Source organism: Diospyros lotus, chromosome 9 (genome assembly GCF_014633365.1).
Source record: "Diospyros lotus cultivar Yz01 chromosome 9, ASM1463336v1, whole genome shotgun sequence".
In the NCBI taxonomy this organism is placed as follows: Eukaryota; Viridiplantae; Streptophyta; class Magnoliopsida; order Ericales; family Ebenaceae; genus Diospyros; species Diospyros lotus.
In genome coordinates, this window is record NC_068346.1 from 23498028 (window position 1) to 23520413 (window position 22386).

The window sequence follows — 22386 nt, forward strand, 5'->3', positions numbered from 1 at the left end:
TAAAAGAAACACTAAAAATATTTAAAATTAAGAAAAATCTAAAATTGTGTTCTCTTTATTTTTCAATTTTCAATTTTGAATTTTGAATTTATTTTCAATTTTATGTTTTGATAGACTATTTTTAAAAAATTGAAACCATGTTCTCTTTATCATTTTAAAAAATTATTTCTTAAAATAGAAAATTAAAAAACGCGTTCTTTTTAAAATTTTAAAAATAATTTTTTAATGATATTTTATTCAATAAATTTGAATATTCAATAAATTAAAAATATTTAATGTTAATATATTATTAAAAATATATATATATTTTAAAATTAATGAATTTTGTAATATTTTTTTCTATTATAATAATAAAATATGAATAAGTAAATAAATAAATGTGTTTCAAATTTAGAGTTTGTTTTGAATGAAAACACTCAAAATAACTTTTTGTTATTTTGAGTTTTCTTTATAATTTTTTTTTTTCCAAAAATATATTATTAAAAATAACAAAAAAATACATTTTCATTATTTTAAAAAGTTTAAAAATAAAAATAACTTAAAAACAGCTAATAGAACACAACTTAAACATCTCAAGCGGCACAGCAACTGCAGTCGACTACCAGTCCCTAGAAAGAATTACCGCCAAAACCCACCACAGTCGACTGTGAATTAACAGGACACGGCATGAGAACGCTAGCTAGCAACCAAAGATGAACAAAATATTTAAAATTTCAAGTCTTCGATCATTTAACCTAATTAATACAAGTTGACATGTTGAAGTGATGAATTTGCTGTTTATATTTGATGGAATTATTATAGCATAATAGCATCAACATATCGGTTAAAGTTTCATTTGTTTTAACATAGGGTAAGGGTAAATTCCATGAACACCACAAAATTATTCTTGTTCAACTAAAGGAACACAAATTCTTATCAAAATCGACCACTAATTTTGTTAACTTATGTGCATCCAAATACTGAATTGGTAACTTCAATCAGTAGAGTAGCCCCCACGAAATTGAAGACATAAATAAGGCCAAAAATAAAGAAAGAATTAAAAAGAAGCAATGTTTCAAAGAGAGAATTTCATCATCATATGCGTTTAAAAGGATGGCAGCAAAGTCTTTTATCAACACCACTTCCTGCTTACAACACTACCCTCTCTCTCTCTCTCTCTCTCATTCCTTAGTTTCATGAAACAATATTCAAAAAACAAAACAAAAAGAGAAAAAGACATGTAGAAAAAGGTCCCCAGCCTGCCCAAAAACAAAACAAAACAAAAAATAAAAATAAAAAATAAGCATGGACACTGTAAATGAGTCCACACTTGAAAACTAATATAAGCCTCTAAAACCCATAATAGTCGATTTACTGAATTCACCCAATTAAGTTGCTGCTGTCAATTGAGGAGCCCTGCCCCTGCCAAAGCAAATTCCCATCATAAATACATGTCACCAGTCAGTCGAAATTATGACATTATTACTATTATGAATATGCATCATCAAACTCGCACCTCTAAGATGATGCCTCATCAAATGGATTGCCTTCTGGTGCGGCTTCCGAATGTCCTGCTGCGGCCGCCGCCGCCGCCTCACCACCGACGCCAGGCTCAACCGCAAGCGCAGGGCCTCCTCCAGACAATGCTGCGTTTCCCTGAGTGCCTGGGGACATCGGAGACATCCCTGTTTCCAGGGGAGCAGCATCAAACTCGGGCACCGAGGGTTCCATCTGATCAAACTTTGTCTTCCGGGGCCTCCTTTGTCTTTCATAGCTGCGGCTTCGGCTTCGGCTTCGGCTGTAGCTGCGGCTGGGGCTACGGCTGCGTGACCAGCTCCGGCTGCGGCTCCTACTCCAACTCCGGCTACGGCTGCGGCTGCGGCTATGACCCCATGTTCGAACCCTTTCAGGACTAGAGCTATAACTCCTGCCCCTACTCCGGCTTCCAATATCTCTTCTGTTATCGAAACGTCCCCCCCTCCATCTGCCACGACCGCGTCCACGCCCATCCGTATTGTTGTATCTGTCATTTGGGCCTCCTCTTTCATTCCTATTCCAACCAACATGAGCGCCACCAGGGCCACCAAAACTGCCATCCCGCATCCCTCCACGACCACCAAAGCCGCCATCCCTCATACCACCACGGCCACCAAATCCGCCATCCCTCATTCCACCACGGCCACCAAAACTGTTACCCATTCCACCACGGCCACCAAAATTGTTACTCATTCCACCACGGCCACCAAAATTCCCATCCCTCATTCCACCACGGCCACCAAAACCACCATCCCTCATTCCAACAGGGCTACCAGAGTCCCAACGTCCACTAATACCACCACCAGAATCAAAACGGTTAGGCCCAGCGCCACCTCCCCGATCCCTGCCAAAACTGGGACCCCCACGCAAAGCCATCTCCCTTATTTCTGGAGGCACACGCTGATTAGCTCCCTCAAGAACTTTTACCAAATCAGCAGCATACTTCCAGTCCTGGTCAGAGAAAAAGGTGTATGACAATCCAGTGGCTCCAGCCCTCCCAGTTCTTCCAATCCGGTGAACATAATCCTCAACTCCAGTTGGAAAGTCATAGTTGATCACAACCCTACAATGTAACAGAACAATAGTTGAGATGACAGAAGATTCTCCAAGAAAACACATAAAACCTTGCTAACTACTTTCGTGAATAAAACAGGGGTCTTGGCCCCTAAGAATAATTATATTTGTCAATCTCTTAGCTTCTTAAAAAGGTTGTCTAACCTTATGTCTTTTATGTCAAGTCCACGTGCAGCAACATCAGTAGCAACTAAAATAGGGGACTTCCCACTTCGGAATTGATTCAGCACCCAATCCCTCTCGCCCTGAGACTTGTCTCCATGAATTGCAGCAGCCCCAAAATTTCGTCCAATACTACGTGCAAGCTGGTCGCATAACTTTTTTGTGGAACAGAATATAATGATCTTAGAACCCCGTTCTTGAGACCTGAGAATTTGCTCCAAGCGTCTTTGCTTCTCCATTTGAGGGACCACTTCAACATACTGCAAGATCATAAGAAGTTCCACGTCATGAGGAGGAAAAGATTTCAGAGCAGGGAGTAAAAATAGCAAAAGGACATTAAAAAACATTCAAATTTCAGTAAATATTTGAGATACACAATCAATAATCTGTGGAAAATCATAAATAATTAAATTCCAACTATTCCAAAGCTTGGGATAAAGGAGGGGTTGAGTTAGGTAGCCAAGAACTGGCATAAAATTGTTGGACCAAACAACATGAATTCTAGACAAATGAGAAAACCATTAGAGGCGTAACCCTCTCAACAACGCGCTGCATTGCCAGAGTACAATGAAAAATCAGCACCTGAATAGATGAAAGTAAAGATGCTAGACCAAAATCATAAATTAGAGATTAGATTATGGAATCTTGGAACTGACAAAAATCTGTGGAAGTGGTGGACATGATTACTAAGAAATATTAGTATTAGGTGCCTCCAAGAGACGGGATGGACTAGAGAGAAGGCTAAATATTGAGTGAATCTGAACATAAATTTGACATTCAGGGAAGGATTATGCAAGGAATGGAATCAGGGTTATTCTGAATAATACTTTAAAGGAAAGGGTAACGGCTGAAAAGGAAAGAATATAGGATTATTGCAGCTAAAATTATTAATAGGAGAAAAGACTATGAATATTGTTAGCACATATGCCCCATAAGTTGGGTTGGAAGAAGAGATAAGGACAATTTTGGAAAGATTTAGAACAGTTGGTATAACAAACACATAGATGAGTGATAGGAGGTGACTTAAAGGTCATGCATGCAAGGAAGGGAATGGGTATAGAGATGTACATGGAGGTCACGGATTTGAAGAAAGAAATATCAAGGGCAAAGCTTTTGGGATTTTGGCACAACGTATGAGCTCATCATAGCCAGCACTGGGTTTATTTAATAAAGGGGGCAAACACTTGATCACAGCTTATAAACTATCCAAATAGACTACTTATGAGACAAGGGCATTTATATTCTAAGGATTGGAAAGTCGTACCAAGAGAATGATTGATCACTCAACATAGACATATGATCCTTAATCCATATAAAAAAAAAAGGGAGAAGAAAAAATGATACAAAACAAAGCCTAAGAATCAGATGGTGAGATTTAAAAGATGAAAAACACACTATTTTCAAGCAAAAAGTACGTGGCGAAAGAGATTGAGCTGTAGGAGTATGACCAAATGTGGATGTAAATGGCCAACTGCCATTTGAAATACTGCAAAAATGATTCTCAGAAAGTCAAAAAGGAAAAGTTCCAAGCCCATATTATTCTGGTGGTGGAATGAAGAGGTACAGGAGAAAATCTAAACTAAAAGAGCACGCTACAAGACTTTACATACATGTTGCAATGAAGAAAAATTGAGGTATTTTTTGACCAAAAAGAAGCAAAAAAGCAGTTGGTGAAACGAAGTCAAAAGGCTTATGAAAATTTATAACAACAACAAGACACAAAAGAAGGGTAAAAAGATATACGCATCAACTAGCTTAAGGAAAGAGATAGGAAAACAAGGGGTTTCAATCAAGTCAAATGCATAAAAGACAAAAACCAAAAACTACTAGTAAATGAGGGGTAGTCAAGGAGAGATGAAAGCAGTATTTCTCAAAGTTATTCGATGAAGGTAGAAAACAAGTGCCAGGTTGGGGCATATTAGTAGCTTTGAAGAAGATAGAAATTATGCATCCTATAGACATATATGTCCAAACGAAATAAAACAAGAATTTAAAAAGATGAAGGATAGAGAAGTAATTTGACCAAATAATACCCAATAGAAAGATGAGAATGCATTGGAAAAGAGGCTAGTTTTAAGTTGATAAAATTATTTAATGTGATCCTAAAATCAAAAAGGAGTTGGTTGAATGAGTGGACGAAGAACAATTCAGAGTGAATTTATAGGGAAAAAGGAGAGTTGTGAAAATTATAGAAGAGTCAAGCTAATAAGCCATGCTATGAAACTATAGGAGTGAGCAAAGGATAAGAAAATCAAAGTCTCTAAAAACCAATCGGTTCCATGCCTGATAGGTCAACAACAAAACTACATACTTGCCAAGATGCCTAATGAGAAGATACAGACATAAACAAAAAGAGACAAAAGGTGCCTTAAGCCTTTGTCACTTTGCCCTAGTAATGGATGAACTCACTAAACATATCTAGGAAAAGGTGCCTTAATGTATGCTATTTGCAGGGAACATTGTATTGGTGGATGAGACAGAAGGAGTGAATACTAAACTCCAGATACAGAAGAATACTTTAGAATCTAGAGGTTCTAAATTTAGCAAAATGAAAACTGAATATGTAAAATGTAAGTTTATTAGAAATATAAGTGTGGATGATGATGTAATTGTGAAAGTTAAAGACCAATTCGTTCAAAAATAAATAAATAAAAAAAGATCAGTTCAGCCATATATCTTGGCTATGAGACCAGCTTTTTGTTGCATGGCGCAGGTTGTAGGATAATAAAACACCAACATTTGCACAATATGAGTCTAGCAGAGATGAGGATGTTAAGATGAATGACCAACCATACATGGAACATTTGGGGTCATGAGAAAAGACAACCAATAGAGGCTCCCCTAAGGAGAATGTATGGAATGGATTAGAAAAAAAAAAGGGTAGGGAAAGATCAAGAAAACTTGTTGGGAGACTCTTAGCTATAATATGAGTTATAAAGGCCTTATAAAAGATAAGGTCATAAATAAAAGTGAGTGAGGGCCTAGAATTCATGCAGCCAACTGCCAACCACACCTAGTGGGATTAAGGCTTGCTATGTTGTTATTCCAAAACTATCAAATACTACAATTTCCAACTTTCACTACAAGGACAAATATTGTATTGAATCTTAAAATTTATACAAAATGCAATATAATCAACTACGTGCAAATAAGCCCACTTCAGCAGCTGAAACAACCCCACTTCAATCCATAATAACAAGTCCCATATACTTCAGTAGACAAGTTATATATATTGAAAATAAATACAAAGAGAAATATACAATAAATCATTACCAATTCAATATTATTTATCGTATGACAGGCTAACTGATTAAATGTATTGTATTACAAGTTCAATATGCTTCTTTTTTCCTCCAGAATTCAAAAATAACAAATTCTTGATTTAAAAGGCCACAAAGATGAAGTAAGTTACCTGAGTAATTGATTTATTTGCCTCAAGCTCATCAACACTGCCTATGTTCACTTGAGCAGGATTTACAAGAAGATCACTTGCTATTTTTCTAACTTCTTTGGGCCAGGTTGCTGTATACATGAGAGTTTGCCGGCGGGGAGGAATCTCGTTCACAATCTTGCGTATTTGCGGTTCAAAACCCATGTCGAGCATTCTATCAGCTTCATCAAGTACAAGAAGAGAAACTTGCGCAAAATTAATCTTCTTCATTTCAAGAATGTCATTGAGCCGACCAGGAGTTGCCACAACAATATCCGCTCCTCGATCTAATTCTTTTAACTGGGGGCCTTTAGGAGCTCCGCCATACAAGCACTGAAAAAGAATTCTCCGATATGATAAAACCATAATTCTGTAAATGGAAAAGGAACCAATTTGACATAATTAAAAGGAAAATACATTCATGTACCAACCGTGCAAGATACCCTAGAAGATCTACCAAACTTAATGGCCTCATCTTGTATTTGCGTGGCAAGCTCACGGGTCGGAGCTAAGACCAATACTGTTGGTCCATTCTGAGGATTGTTATGGCGCTGTCGAAGAAGAATGAACGCAGGGATCAGATAGCCCAATGTTTTTCCTGATCCTGTTTTTGCAATAGCCACTATGTCCCTACCTTGCAGTGCAATTGGCCATGTTTGTGCCTGAATAGGTGTGGGAGAAGAGAAACCGGCAAAATGTATCTGCAAAAACGAAACAAATACGATCAATCCTGGGAGTAACAAGCAGATTAGATGGTCAATATTTCATTTTTAATACTCTGACATAAAGAACTTCTTCTCATATCTATAATAATGTATCTATCTTAAAGGGGAAAAGAAGATTGCAAAAAGAAAACTCATGGGTGCGTGTTGCTTACTGAAGCAACTCAAGCCAATAAAAGGGACCAATTAAGACATAAGAGGCGGAGCAAATAAGCTAGAAATCCCAGTCACATAAGTGTGATTTGGAGGAAGGGCGAACCACCCTTCTTGAATATGCCAAAGGCAGGCTCCAACTGTCCATTTTGCAGCCTCCAAATGTCAGAACAGTAGTCACGTAAGAATGCAGATACCAGTGCAGCGTACGACATATGCTCCTCCTCTGGAGCAAATATCGCACCTGCGACAAGTGAGAACTGGTAAGCTTTAAGTATAATGAAAAAAGAATATGCACAAAAAGAATGGAACAGATTTGCAATTTACCATGTAAAACTACTATAAGTACAAACAGCCAGTCAAGGTGGAAACAAAACTTACCTCTCTCAGTATCTCAGGAGGAAATCCAGAGGCTTCAAATGTCATGAAAGGAGCTGGTACATTACCACCCTAAGAAATTCATTTCAACAATCAAATTCACACTTTGAATTGATATTGACAGGGAACAAAAGAGTAGCATATGGAAAGTCAGATGGGAATAGAGTTGGAATTTCAATCTCAAAATGATTATACACAGTTCTTGTCCAATGTAGATAAACAAGCCACATTAAGGGTGCCAAAGCATTTGGCAATAAAAAATATCTACAAATCCATCAGATACATTAAATAATAAGATAAAATTTAAATTAACAAGATATGGCCAGCCATGTTCCAATCAGGATCTTCCAGCCTAAAAAAGTTTACCTCATATAAATTGACAGCTTTGTGAAGAAGTTTTGTTAGATGTGAAAATGAAATTATAGAACTACTTACCAGTAATGCCTCACAAATACCCAACCCCAGTAGTAACAGTAGAACAGAGAAAAATAGATAGAATACACACTCAATTAATAAACATCATGGAATAATAAAAATTTCAATACCATATGCTCCTATAAACAATAATGTCACTAATCAACACTAGTAAGTGCAAGAATGAGCAGTTAAAATCCCAGCACAGAAAGGGGTAAATTCCACAACACATAAATAAAGAGAGGAGGCAAGCAGAGATGAGATGTCGTGTCCAGTGTTCTAAAACACGCTAAGCGCTAGTCGGACATCAAATGGGGGCCTAGCGCCTAGGGGGGGCCTAGGCGGCACCTAGGAAAAATGTTGCTTTTTTTTTTTTAATTATAACATTTTGATGTAATTTGATGTTTTTTTCAGATATATTGTTCTGTTTCTTAGCATTTGACTTCTTTTTAAGAATTGAAGAGGCCTCGGATGATGTTCCCGTACTCTCCCATCTGACACCATTTGATTATTTTTTTTCTTTTTTTTTTTCCGAGTATTTGAGTAATTGACATTGAGTTAAAATGTACAACTAAGAAAGATTAATAGCAATTTTCTGCTTGCTTAGTATTCAACAATAATTTTTTCTTCTTTTTTTTTTTTTTTCCTGAGTATTGTAACTTGTTACTTGCCAAGCAGGAAGTTGGCTTGCTGCTACAGCAAGCCGCAAGCCATAGCAACGAGCAAGGAGCAAGGACCGGCGGGAGAGAACGGCCCAATCGACGGCAAGAGAGAGAGAGAGAAACAACAAGATTGACGGCGAGAGAGACAGAAACGACAAGATCGGTTTGACGAGAGAGAGTGAAGGGGAAAGCGAGAGAGAAGGGGAAAGCGGCGAGAGAGTAATGACGAGATAAAGATAATTGGCCTAGGCAGCAACTCAGGCGACGCCTAGCCACCTGGGCTGCCAATCAAACCCGATCAATCGGGCCCGACGCCTAGGGGTGCCGACTAGGGCTTAATCGCGGCGGCCAAGGGCCACCTAGCACCTAGGCGGCCGCCTTGCCACATTTTAGATCATTGGCCGTGTCATAAATAAAAAAAGCCAATTTTATAAATCCACATCCTAGAAATTTCAAACTATTGATGCCCACACATGAGAATTGGTGTCCAAGCTGCAAGCAATCTCATAGTGACAGAGGTAAAACAAAAATTAAGTAAAGTGATATCTGAAAACTCCTCCAAAAAGAAATAAGGATTTAGTACTTATCAAACATATAAGTAGAGCTTTATTTATTGAACAAGAAAATACAACTAGGCTAGCTCTTTCATAGCATTCAATCTTCTAATTAATATCCTTTGACTAAGATCTAAGAGCGTGATTGTTCTCCTTGGACATGTCTAAAAGACCTTGACAGGAAAAAAAACCCTTGCAGAACCATACACTAGCATCTAGCTCACAAAGCAAGCCTCTTATTTTATCCAAAAATTTCTTGAACGTGGAACGTGTACCACAACTCAGCTTGACATTCTTTAATCGTGTCATCTCAACAGCTGCACCTTGTACTAACCAGGTAAGGTAGGTGACATAACATTCATAATGTGAGTGACTTTTAGAGTAGAAACCATATTGACAATACAAATCCATGCAAAAGAATAGTGTGGCACAATTTTACTTGACATCCCCTTCCTGATGTAACCCTCAAGCAAGGGAATAATGAGATAAAGTTTCAATGCCATCTTCATGTGGAAAAGGGGCATGTACACAAGGAACATAAACTCCATTTTTTCTTAGTGAGAAACAAAATGCATTTAAGACCACAATGAAGATAATGAGGTGCTACAAGGCATGTTAGGGGATATAAAAGTAAATGCCAAAATCTGGGGGAAGATCACCCAAGAAAAGAAACAGTGGTTAGTTACAAGAACATATCAAACCTTTATCTCACTATGCAGGGTTGATTACATGAATTCTAGCTCTCTAATCATTTCTGTCTATGTTGTTATCTTCTATAAGCCCCTTGCATGTGTGTGTGCGTAAAAACCTCTATCAAGGTTAATCCTATTTTCTTGACATAGGGAATCAGCCCCCAAAAAAAAAAAAAAAATTTTAGAGTCCGGGGAAGTTGGGGGAATTAAGAGGAGAATGGCTTCAACAGTGAACTGTAAGGCCTCCCTTTCCACTACCTCTTACATTGTCGCCCTGAGTACTTGTTTCTCTCATAAATGTAGAGGCTTTCAACTTCAAATATCTAATGCACATTCCATTGCTCATAAAACTCTTCAAAAACAAGATGGGATGAAAAAGGGAGAATCCGTTCTTTTATAGGGGGGAGGGGAGAGGGTTGTTTGGGGGTGGAGAGATAAGAAAGTATATGAAACAGAATGGAAAAAAAAAAAAGCTGACCAGTATAACAATGGAGGGGCAGTCAATGATCTTTTCAAACATAACAAGGTGTACATGTGACCACAGGGTTTTGACTTTTAAGCCTCTTAGCAAAAACAGAAGAGGACGGTTGCATAGCAATTCGGCCCTCACAGAGCAAAGAGCCCCATGTAGTGTGGCGCCCTTTGCCCTTTTTTTATTGGATGGGTATTACAAGAAAAAGTTCTATTACCGGAGAGGTACAAACAAGAAGTGATTTATCATCATTAACTGCATCTTATCCTAAGTTAGGGTCAATAATCATGGCGTTCATAATGTCAATTGACTTTTAAAAATCACATTAATAGTACAAATCCATACAAAAAGAACAAGGACATGAAATCCAGGTATAATTAACTTGAGATCCATATCATAGTTCTAAAAGGTGATAGGCACATCAAGGCGCAAAGGGTCCTGGAGTCTGAGACACGAGGCGAGGCGCGCCTTTTAGAAAAAAAAAAAAAAAACAAACTCAAAATTTTGTAAAATCATAAATAACTATCAAATTATCAATAATAACTCATGCATATCATTCATGATTCATCATCTTCAAATTTTAAACTAACATCAAAGTTGATTCATTCATCATGCAAATTCTAAACTAAAAACATCATCAAAGTTCAAACTCAAAGTCTCAAACTCAAGCATCATCATGCAAAGTTCTAAACAAATACATAAACACTACAAGTCCACAATCAAGAAAATGTTTTCATTTTGAAAAATGCTATTTTTTAAAGTCCGGAAGATTAGCGCATTATAACGAGACATATAAGAAAATGTTTTCATTTTGAAACACTATCTCCCCATATTTTAATAGTTAATATTCATTGTTGTTAAAATGATTTTTAATGAATTTTTCAAGAAATAGTAGGTATGTATTTTGGGGTTGGTAAAATCGCTAAAACCCGAGTTTGTACTAAAACCAAAATTATATTTTCTTATTGTTATGGATTTTGATTTTTTAGATATTTTTATTGAATCCAAATGGGGGGTATTTTCTTATTTACATTTATGTATTAAAGTAAATGCAAGGTAAAATATAAATGAAAGAAAATGTGAACATTTACTAGTTTCATGAGGCACGCCTCACCGTGCAAGGCACGCACCTCCCGAAAAATGCCTCGCCTTGGCCCAGTCAAGGCATCGAACTGGTGCCTTAAGGTGCCTTGCACCTAGGTGCACCTTTAACATCCATGATCCATATATATATATATATATATTCTTTCCATAAGTGATTGTGCAATAATTATCATTGATCAAAAAGAGGAAGGGGTGTTACCCGTGTATAACAGGAGATACAAACCAGAAGGCCCATGCTATAGACAGAAAAATTAATCAAGGTTGTTGATTAAAATCTAAAACTGATGTAATTGTGGCCAGCCTTGTATGCAAATTGGAGCAATACATCTCTTGAAAAGTCCAACGTGGACATGAAATCCAGGTATAGAGATGTCAGCCTAATATGTTTGAATTTTTGAAAAGTGGATCCATCAATGTCCACCAATTCCAATTCATCCAGAACATGGCGTGGCTCTATAAGCCAGTAACTCTCCACAGGCCATGGCTCCCATTTAGGAACTAGAAAGTTCAAGTTCAACTGCCAAGCTGACCATCTAAACAATGAAAAAATGCTGAGTACATGGAAGCGTTGATCATGTACCATCAAGCAAGGGCCAAGGAGCCAACAATTGTTTACAAAGCCTTAGTAAGAAAGCATCTTACCCCCACTTTTCCAAGTAATAAATGGATATTCAAAATCTATTTCCTAAATGAAAGAACACAAAACAACCCCCTCCCAACCCCTAAAAAAAACAAAAGAGGGGAGCCGAAAAGTTGCCCAGTTAGACAAAAAACCTGGATAACTAAATACCATTCACCACAATTTTCAAACGTCCATTCCTCTATCCCTGCCCCCACTGAGCCACTCAGAAGAGGGTCTACCCTCCAAATCACCTGCATTGGAAGGATCCATCGTGTTATGCCCTCTCTATTACTGCCTAGTTATTCTATTACTCTTATAGTAAACAACCACCTAATGCACAAGGATCTTTCCACAGTGAAGTCTATGAAGGCCAAAATGTAAGCAATTTCAAGGAGAAAGAAATAGCAAATCTCAAATTCTAAACCTAAAAAGGAAACTGTTCCTTTCAACTCACATTATTAAATACAATAAAAAGTGTAAGAACCAGGACTGCTATTGGAGCAATTTTTTTTCAATTGCACTGATATTCTATCAATATCTAGTTAAGGAATAAAAAATAGAAGGGGCAAGATGAAATAGAATTTAATTTGCACATTTCATCTAATTTCCCTAATGTGAAAACACCTTCCATGCCCAAATATGTGGACACACTATAAAATATGAGAGGCACTGTCATGACCCAAGACTCCATAGAAGGGCATTATAGTAATAGACTTAACAAGTTGTTACGAGATATTTTGTAATGCTACTATAGCATATGGATGCTGTTATTTTTGTTAGAGGAAGCCCATAAAAGGCTGTTGGTAGGAGAAGGGAAGAAGGTTGTTGAATAAATGAAAATCTTATTTCTATCTCTCTCTTAATTCTCCTTCCCCTCTCCTGTCTCTCCCTCTCGTTCGTCTTTTCCCCTCTTCTGTTCTCTGTTCCCCCCCCCCCTTCTTCTTATTTTCCCCCTCATTCTTCTCATTTCCTCCCCCAAACCAGGCAATTCTTGGTTCTAAACCTATCGGATCCGTCTGATTTCCAATCTAATCCTAGATTAAATCCTAGGATCATAACAATTGGTATCAGAGCAGTACATCCTTGGCTGTGGTTTTGATTTGAGTTCCGACGGTGATTATTGGTGAGTTCCGATGGTGATTATCAGCTGTTGATAGGCGATTGTTTCCAATTCGATTTGGAGGATATTAAGATTGGTAGTGAACGAGAGAGAGCAGAGCAATTCTCGCCAACTACATCAATTAATCCTAAGCAGTTCGAAATTGAAAGGTGGAGTAGCGTCAGGAGGTGACGGCCACGATTCTCAGCAACCCAAGCAAATTCAAGGAGCTACCATCGGCTAGTAGTCCTCCAGCCCGTGGTCGATGATTGGATGAGAAGGAGTCGGCGAGAGGCGATTATTGAATCTGTAGCAATCGTGAGCAGAACTGATTCTGGCTAGCGATAATAGAGACGGTGGTGTTGGACGTCAAGTGCAGAAGTACCGAGGTGATAGCGAGTCCGCTGGTGTAAACGCGAAGGACCAAGAGACTCACTACCATAATAGAAGGACGGTACAAGAGCTCCATTGTAGTGGCAACGCAGACGAGGAAGGTGTTGCGGCCATTATCAATCGCAACCAATGAGTAGGCAGCACCAGAGGAAGAATTCAAGGCGAGTCCAGCAGTCCGAACGAACGGTTATGGACTTCTGATTCTGCTTACCGATAATGATTGCTGCCAGGAGATTCCTCGCAAGTAGATAGCAAACAGTGAAGGGGCTCAGCTATTCGATTTGGATTGAGGGGACAAAGGTGCCAATTTCGAAAAGGAAGGACAGTAACGGAACTGATCGAAAAAGGTGCAGGCCCTGTCGTTCACATCCAGATCAACTTGCAGGTGTCACGGAACTAGTCGAGTTACAGGGGCGGTTGGGAAGCTAAGGTACAAGCGATCATGGCTTGTGATCTAGAAGAGTTGTTCGACTTTTCTTGGAAGCGAGCAGAAGGTTGACACTCAGCCGCGAATTACAGTAAGTTTGTTTGAAATGGATGGGCGAAGCACTTTAAACGGATTTGGAAGCCAAGTCATAAACTACTACAGCCATCGATTCTCAATTCCGAAGAATTTGGTTGGTTGCATCACAATCGCTTAAGGAAGGCGAGCAGCCCAAACGACTCTCGGCTGTGTTGCGTGAATTTCGAACGCGAAGCAGGAGGATTGGCTTTCAACTTGAGAAATCTGGGAAGTGTTGATCGAGGAGCCAAGGCAATTCCACTAGTGAATTCCAATCCATTATTGGCTATCATTTCTGTTTGGAATTTGAAGGGGACTGGGCCGATTCCGACGGAGCTTCCAGCGACTCTTAGAGCGGTTCAGGTTGATCGAAAATTGCAGACGAAGAAGAATCAGAGAGTTGCGAGAAATTCCGATGATCATTGCGGCAAGTGAAGACAGGCAACTTGTGGCGATCTAGGCAGTGGAACATGGCCAGGCAACTTCAGCGATACAGTAATTTTGATCTGACATTATAACTAAGCAGAATAACTTACGAAATGGGAGAATTCATCATGTATAGAACTCCTAATACTTGAACTTCGAAGTATACGGTTTGTGAAAAATCAGACATGGGAACAAGAAGTGTGGTACATGAATCGAGCAAAGAATTCGGCCAAATGATACGTGAAAAGTTGCAAGAGTTTGCAATAATACTATCTAAGGAGTATCATTACAGTTTTCCCGCCGAATACTTTAATGACTATCATGGAAGTTTTAACAAGGGGGAGTTTCTTAAAATGGAGAAGCCAAAGGAGAAGGTGGGAAACTGATTCATCATTGACTTCCGAGTATGTGCTTGGGTACTTTGAATTAGGCAACAATATCAAGAAGGATGTTGGCAACATCAGAGATGATATTGGTGATGGATTACATCCTTCAAAGGGAACCTGTAATGAATAGATTGATAGGGCAACCAATGCAGAGGGATCATCTGATATTGCTGAAAAAGAAGTCAAAATAGAGGGGAATTGCAGCCAACAAAAGGGAAAAGAAGTTGTTGAATTACTTACAGAGAATCAAGAGATCATAACTGAAACTGCAGTCATCATTAAAGATGTTCTAAGTGATAATCGAGGAGGTCCAAACCAAGAAATGATTGGGGAAGTCAATCAGAAAACAGTACTGATGGGAGCTAACAAGAAATTGGGAGATTTGGACATGAATTCGGCCACAGCTGCTTTGCAACCAGCTCTGCAACAATGGAAAGAGCTAATACCTCGTCAGAACTGGCAGTTAAAAAATGAAGGATTATTGTAGGAAGAGGAAGCGGAGGATTTTGTTGATAAGCAAGCTATAAATCATGGGAAAAGATGGAAATGATGAAGTACATATGGCAGCCGCTGAGAAATCATTGGCAGGGATTAAAGTGGTAGCAGATCCTAATTCTTAGACTCACAGACAACCTGAGACTGCATATCCAAGGCAAGTCTACAATTTCCCAATGTTGTATGTACAGTGTGTGGTGGATATTGCTGAAACAGAGCAAGGCCATGGGATGAATGGGAATAGAGTAGAGGTTGTTATGGAGGTAGGTATGTCATCCTTCCTCGTATTGGATGGTGGGATTGAGTGTAATTGGACAGCCATTGCAAGACTTGGGTGCATCGGACTTGAACTTGATAAAGTTTCTTTTGCTGGAGTCTTGCGCCAACTTAGTCTTGGAATTAATCTTGAGAACCTACAAACAAAGAAGAAGAAGCCTAGAAGAAGAAAGAAGGAAAGAGGCATGACAGGGATTGAGAAAGCTGGAATTGGTTAATAGCAGTGACCAATTGTTGAAGTTCTTGGGGACAAGAACTCTCTTAAGTGGAGGGGAATTGTCATGACTCAAGATTCCATAGAAGGGCATTATAGTAATAGACTTAGCAAGTTGTTAGGAGATATTTTGTAATGCTGTTACAGCACATGGATCTATTATTTTTATTAGAGGAAGCCTATAAAAGGCTGTTGGTAGGAGAAGGGAAGAAGGTTGTTGAATAAATGAAAATCTTATTTCTATCTCTCTCTCTTAATTCTCCTTCCCCTCTCCCGTCTCTCCCTCTCGTTCTTCTTTCCCCTCTCTTCTGTTCTTCTGTTTCTCCCCCCCCTCTTCTTCTTCTTCTGATTTTCCCCCTCATTCTTCTCATTTCCTCCCCCAAACCAGGCAATTCTTGGTTCTAAACCTATCAGATTCTTCCGATTTCCGATCTAATCATAGATTAAACCCTAGGATCATTACAGGCACCTTATCACCGGACACTCCATGGAATCCTAATTAGAAGCCTTGTCACATAAACTTGAGCCCAAGTATTCATATTCAAGCCATATGACTAGGCAACTAAGAAAAGATGAAGCCTCAATCCCAGAGTTTATACAAGTATAAGCACCACAAAAGTCTATATGGCTTGCTAAAATAGCATTGAGGTGGCTTTGTATGTTCAGGTGCCATGGAGCTTTTATCTGATGATTGAGAGGCCGTCCTTTTATGAATTTAACATCTTTTATTTTGTTTCCCTTTCATTTTTTGCTTAATGAAACAATAAACCCTAACTAGTATTATTCACATATGTTTCCCTACTTTATATATAATTAATTAATATTTGACCTAACTTCTGTATTGAAGCAACATGGAGGGATTCATTCGTTCACCCATAAAGTAGACAATTCAGTATTCATCCAAAGGTGTCTTTTACCACAGAAAGGAAAAGTATATCACTATCACAAGGTCAACATAATACGCAATAACATAGACATACTCAAGAGACATTAAGTACAGACCGTTGCTGTAACTTCATGCTTCTGACGGTAGACTTCAACAGGTGAGAGATTAAAACAATCTGAAGGTTCCATGTTCATTGGAGGCCTTGTCACAGCACTACTTGGAAATGGTGGCCCACCAACTGAATGACCATATATGTTATGCAAGGCAGGACCCGATGCAGAATTTGGTCCACCAGCAATACCAGGTGTGATGTTTTGAAGTGGAGGACCAGCAAACCTCATATCCTAATTGAAATAACGAAAAAATCAGTAGGACATACTCTCATAGCATAATAAGATACATTGGGTAATAAAGAAGCATATAATTAGAAGAGGGAATTGCTCATGTTATAAACAGAGAATCTGGACATATGTAAAACATAAGATTGCCAAATCAGTAAAATGGTCAGACAGTGATCTAAAAACAATTATAAATGTTCATATTTAGAACATGCCTGGTGATTCCTTGCCATAGGTATTGCTGCAAGCTTCGGCTGCTGTGGGACCATACCAAGCCTATCATTGCTACCACTCAAGTAATAGTCATCCCCACCCCTTTTAGGTACACTCTCTTCAAAACCTATCTGTGAATTGACAGGGGCCACATTCGGCTGTTGATTGTGCATTCTTGCTGGGTCCAACTGGTTCTGATACCTCATACCATGTTGCTGATGAACTAAGTCAGTTCCACTTTGCAGCGGTGGAACCACAGAGCCCGGTTGTTGCATGTTGAGAGAGGCTCCACTATACTGTTGTGCTTGACCAGACTGAACACCCATCTGTTGCATTGGAACAGAATTAGTTCCTGTATGAACAACTTGAACAGAAGGGCCAGTAGGTTGTTGGATCTGAGATGGTGAGAATCCAATTTGCTTTCCTTGTTGAGAATCAATATCCTCCCTGTGCTGAAATACTGCTTTCTGCTCTTGCTGCTTGGGGAACAGATGCCCATGCATAATAGGCTGAGTCTGTTGCTGCATATTTTGTTGCCCCTGTGGAATGGTTGCCTGCTGATAAGACACATACTGCATCTGCTGTGTAAATTGATGCCCTTGTGATTGTCCCATTTGGGGGCCTTGATAAATGGGCACTTGTTGGCCCTGCAGCTGCTGAATTGACTGCTGTTGGATTTGCTGTGCTGACTGTTGTGACATGTGCTGCCCCGACGGCAGTAGCACTTGCTGGTTTGCCTGCTGCATATTTTGTTGCCCAAGTGGTTGCGGTGTCAAATGTCCTGGCTGTTGCATGGCCTGTCCCAACTGTGATCCCTGTTGTTGCATGGCCTGTCCCAACGGTGCACCCTGTTGTTGTGCAGCTTGTGCTAACTGTGAGCTCTGCTGTTGAGCAACTTGGGACAATAACTGTGGGTACTGTTGTAAAGAGCTTGTTTGTTGTCCTTGGAGTTGTGGAGTCTGAGTCATTTGCTGCCCTGGCTGGCCCACATCATTAGCTGGAACCATCCGAGGCCCCGGTATAGGAGCCAGCTTAGGGGTCGAAGCTGAGGGAGGCATACCCGGTGGTAATGGAGGAGGTAATGGAGATGGTTTTTCATACTGAGTAATATTTGTTTCAGGATTCCAGTAGTATAAAAGCCCAGTGCTTCCATCAATTAATCCCTTCCAAGGTTTTGGCAGAGTAGGATCATCAGGTGCATAACGGGGACCAACAGAAGCAGGGGCTGGCTCCGCAGTTGCCATGCTTAGATTTATCTGGCATGCAAGTAAATCTCAAACTTATTAAGGTTAGACAACAAAAGTAACATTGAACAAAACAAGGACTTGCAACCATGAATTTTGAAATAAAAGATGAATAAAGTAGACTTTGCGGCTAAATTTGTAGAGCTAAACCAGGAGATAGCAAACTGTTTGTTTCATTCTCAACTGAGAATTGTTAGGGTCAAGCATTCAATCCCCTACTTGGAATATGTTGGGGAAAATCAATCCTAAACTGACAAATATTCAAGAGAACATCCATGGAATTATTATTCTGGAAAAGGAAAAAAATCTTATCAACTAACCAAATTTGTTTCCATGTGCTGCCAATTTAATAGCACGTAACAGAACCAAATTTCAAATATTTTCTGTGTTCTAACAGGATCTCTACAAAAAGCTAGAAAGCATCACGAAAATCCTAGAACAATATTTTTCTTTTATTGTAATCTGATGCTATATATGAAACTAGGGACTTTAAGGGTCAAAAAGATGGAATTACTGAGGCAAATACATTTCTTATTCGACGGAAAAATCAAAAACTTGACTGTTTTTTAAGAAAATATCAAGTTATTTTCTTCTTATTATATAGAGAACAATGACGACACTTTTCCAACCTCAAAATGCGGGAAGGCTCACGCACGGTGCACGCTTTTTATCTACAGCACAATAACAAAACCCTGAACTAATCCCACCATCGTATACTCTATTTTCTTCCCATTATCTAAAACAATATAAACTATATACGCACACAGTTTCAATTGTTTCAATTTCTTTTCAGCTTTTCAATTTATTTTTCTGTGTTTTACTCCCCACTTGTTTTCCTCAAGAAATCCTAGCTCCAAGCACACCGTTACTGGGGTTTCCATTTCTTTTCTTTTTTCTGTATGGCGATCACATATCACTTCTCGGGTCGAGGGTTTTACGAATATAATCAGCACGGAGAATCATCACTTAGCAAGCTCCAATAACTCAGAAGACCAAAATCTTCAGGCCAATCAATGCTCGGGTAGAAAAAAAAAAAAAAAAAACAAGAAAGGGAAAAACACGGCTCATCGCATCAAACAGCTCGAACAACTCCCGGTCTCAAAATCAACCATACAAGCAGAAATCAAACAATAGCAGAAGAAAAGCTAAAACGAAAGCTGCTTACCTCGTTCGGGAAATCGAGCTTTCCCGAATCCTTTCTGTGCACTGAGTGTCTCTCTGCCTCTCTCTGTGTACTTGTAAAACTGGAGACACGATAAGCAGGAGATTGTGAACCAAAAAACCCTAGGCTGTGTATCGTGCTCAGGATTGATTGTGTCAGAGAGAATTGGAAAGAAACGGTGAATTCAGAGGGACAGATCGTCGCCTCGAGCCCTTTTCGATGGTTAGGGTTCGGGAGGAGAGAGGAATGTTGGGGGCTGGGGCGGGGCTATATATGCGTGTGTGTAGCGTACGCTGATATTTTTGCCTGCAGCCAGAGATGGTCTATATGTTATCTACTGGCGAATCGGACGGTTCTGATCTTCAACCCGGTCTGGAAGTGTTTTAAGAGGTAATTTACCTTTTAATTCTTCTATAATAATTTCGATGGAAATTACAAGCCCACACAAACGTACATGTCCTCGTCTAAATTGTTTTTACGGAGATTTAATTTGATTTAAATTTAATATTTGGGGTCCCTTGGTTGTATTCCTTGATGCGCTCTTTCCCTTTTTCAAGGGACACCTTTGGCTCATTTGGAATTTAATTTTTCATTAACAACCTTATTAAAATGGGATTGTTTTTAATAAACCTCAAATGCTAAATTTAAATCCCAAAAATACTTGTAGAATTTTGTCATATCTTGTTACAATCACTCTTCTTTTACCATAAGACATTCGCCTCTACCATGGTGGTTGTTGCAATTATTGTCTTTCTGCCACCATTCACCCCTCACATCATTTGTCTCTATTATTAGTTATCCCTTACTTATACATAACAATCGTCTCCCAACATGTAGTTGCATCTCGTGATGTTTACTCCACCACCACTCACATCATTTGCATCTATCACCAATTACTCCTAAATCTACACCTTATTATTGTCTTTATATCGCTTTTCGCCCTTCATGCCGTCCACCACCCACCATTAGTCGCCCTTAACTTTCTACCTCACTCTCATCTTTGTACCCTACGACCAATAGCCCCTCCCTTTACTCTACCCTTCCATCTCTTTTGAAAATCCTTACTACATTTTCTATCAATCACATTTGCTTTTCCATAATCAATGCCTTTTATGTTCTCATGAGATTGGCTTCCATTGAGATCTTCCTTTGCATCTCATTTCTAGTGAAAACGGCCTCTCATATTTGGAACGGTTAGATTTGCCTCAAATATGATTTCTTGGCCATGGGATCCTAAAGCCTTTATTTCATATGTTAGTCTCATCTCAGACATAAATACTAATTTCTCCAAATGCAACTTCTCTAAAATTAAAACTTTCAGTAAATAAATCGAATATCCCTTGTGAATATTTTAGTATAATAGATATCATTTCATCTCTTCCATATTTGTCCTTACCTTTTAGCCCAAAAAACCTTTATCGCTGTCGACATAGCATCAGCATATTATAAAGAGTGGCAATGTTCTTAAATAGTCATTTTCAACCCATTGTGGACTTTTAAAGCTATCTAGAATAGGTTTTTTTTTTTTTTCATGGACTTTAATCCATCTTGTTTAGACTAGTTTGTCCATAGCCCTAGGGGTTACTAACTAGAAGGGTCTAATCAATCTTGTCGAAACAAATTTACCCACACCTTAAATGCCCAATCTCATTTTTTTTAGCTAGATGATTGTTCTTGAATTCTTATTGTTTAGACGTGTAGTTGATTTTCTAATTGGTTTGGCTTCAGCTATTGTTTCTTGTATTTCTTGTGTTTCACAAATTGTTCTTGTTATATTCTATTATATGTTTCTATAGTAAAATCTTATGGGACATAGTCTATTGGATCCTTATGTTGTAATGTATTTGGATAGGCTAACTTTACTTAGGCAATGTTTGTTAAAATGAGCAATATAAGGGAGTATCAAGATAAGCTCGAAATAATTTTCAAACCAAGATATGGAATGATTAAGATAAAGTTGATAAGCATTCTAAGATTTTTTTCAAACTATTTGCTAAATTTTTTGGAATGCATTAGAGGACACAAAAGTTATTTTTTTCTTATATGTAGGGACCAAGATATGCTTATCTTGAGAAGAATGAGAGATATGCTTGAAAAATCAAAATAAGAGGTCATTAATGATTTTTTCAAAAATGGTCAAATAAGCTTAACAAATATGTTAGAAATAATAGAAGTCTGGGATGCATCTCATATCTTGACTTTTCCACCTCATATCTTGATTGACAAACGCCCCCTTAATATTTTACCCAACAAAAGAAAAAGGTAACATGGGGTCTAATGGAATTTATGTTAGAAAACATTGATCTGATCATACGCAGCGGAAAATAAAATCTGATTTTATTGGTATCACATTTTTCAAATCTTACGGTTAAATCGAAGACATAAAACGAAAAGTTACCTCAAAGCGAAATCTGATTTCGTTGCCGATAACCCGCCTGATATCTCCCACGCGTGAGATGCCGAGTCGGTCCACCCGAAATCGTCAAGACTTCAATAGACTTGAGAGAAAAAGGGACTCGAAAATTTTCTCTAAAATTTCCGTTTTGATTCAACTAACTGATTAATTGGATTTTGGGTTTAATGTTATATTTATAAACAAGAAACCCTAAAACCCTAAATGTTATTGGGTCGGGCTTTAGGTGCTAGCAAAAAGCCCAAACCAAATTAATAATTAAATAAATAATCATATTACTTATTTAATTATTCTTATTTCTTAAATAATTACATTTATAATTTAGTAATTCCATAATTACTAAATTTGCCCTCTTTTTCTTTTAAAAAACGATTTCTATTGGGTG

The 22386-nt window shown here is 38.4% G+C and overlaps 1 protein-coding gene across 1 annotated transcript; it reads right to left on the reverse strand.

Moving 5' to 3' along the window:
• Positions 1 to 1052: 1052 nt before the first annotated feature.
• On the reverse strand, positions 1053 to 19852 carry LOC127809618 (DEAD-box ATP-dependent RNA helicase 46). The gene is made up of 9 exons (XM_052348557.1): positions 19592 to 19852; positions 17185 to 18438; positions 16748 to 16975; positions 7438 to 7506; positions 6613 to 6882; positions 6164 to 6514; positions 2734 to 3011; positions 1496 to 2578; positions 1053 to 1401 (listed from the first exon to the last, which is right to left on the reverse strand). Exons 2-8 carry the CDS (start codon positions 18424 to 18426, stop codon positions 1498 to 1500), a joined length of 3519 nt encoding a protein of 1172 aa, XP_052204517.1. The 5' UTR covers positions 18427 to 18438; positions 19592 to 19852; the 3' UTR covers positions 1053 to 1401; positions 1496 to 1497.
• Between the last annotated feature and the right edge of the window lie 2534 nt (positions 19853 to 22386).

Excerpts from the sequence above, each read along its gene's own strand:
- LOC127809618 (XM_052348557.1), bottom strand. The coding sequence starts at position 18,426 with ATGGCAACTGCGGAGCCAGCCCCTGCTTCTGTTGGTCCCCGTTATGCA. Across the intron at positions 6,883-7,437 it reads CTCCTGAGATACTGAGAGAG|ATACATTTTGCCGGTTTCTC; the intron begins GTAAGTTTTGTT and ends TCGTTTTTGCAG. Across the intron at positions 6,515-6,612 it reads CTTCTAGGGTATCTTGCACG|TGCTTGTATGGCGGAGCTCC; the intron begins GTTGGTACATGA and ends ATTCTTTTTCAG.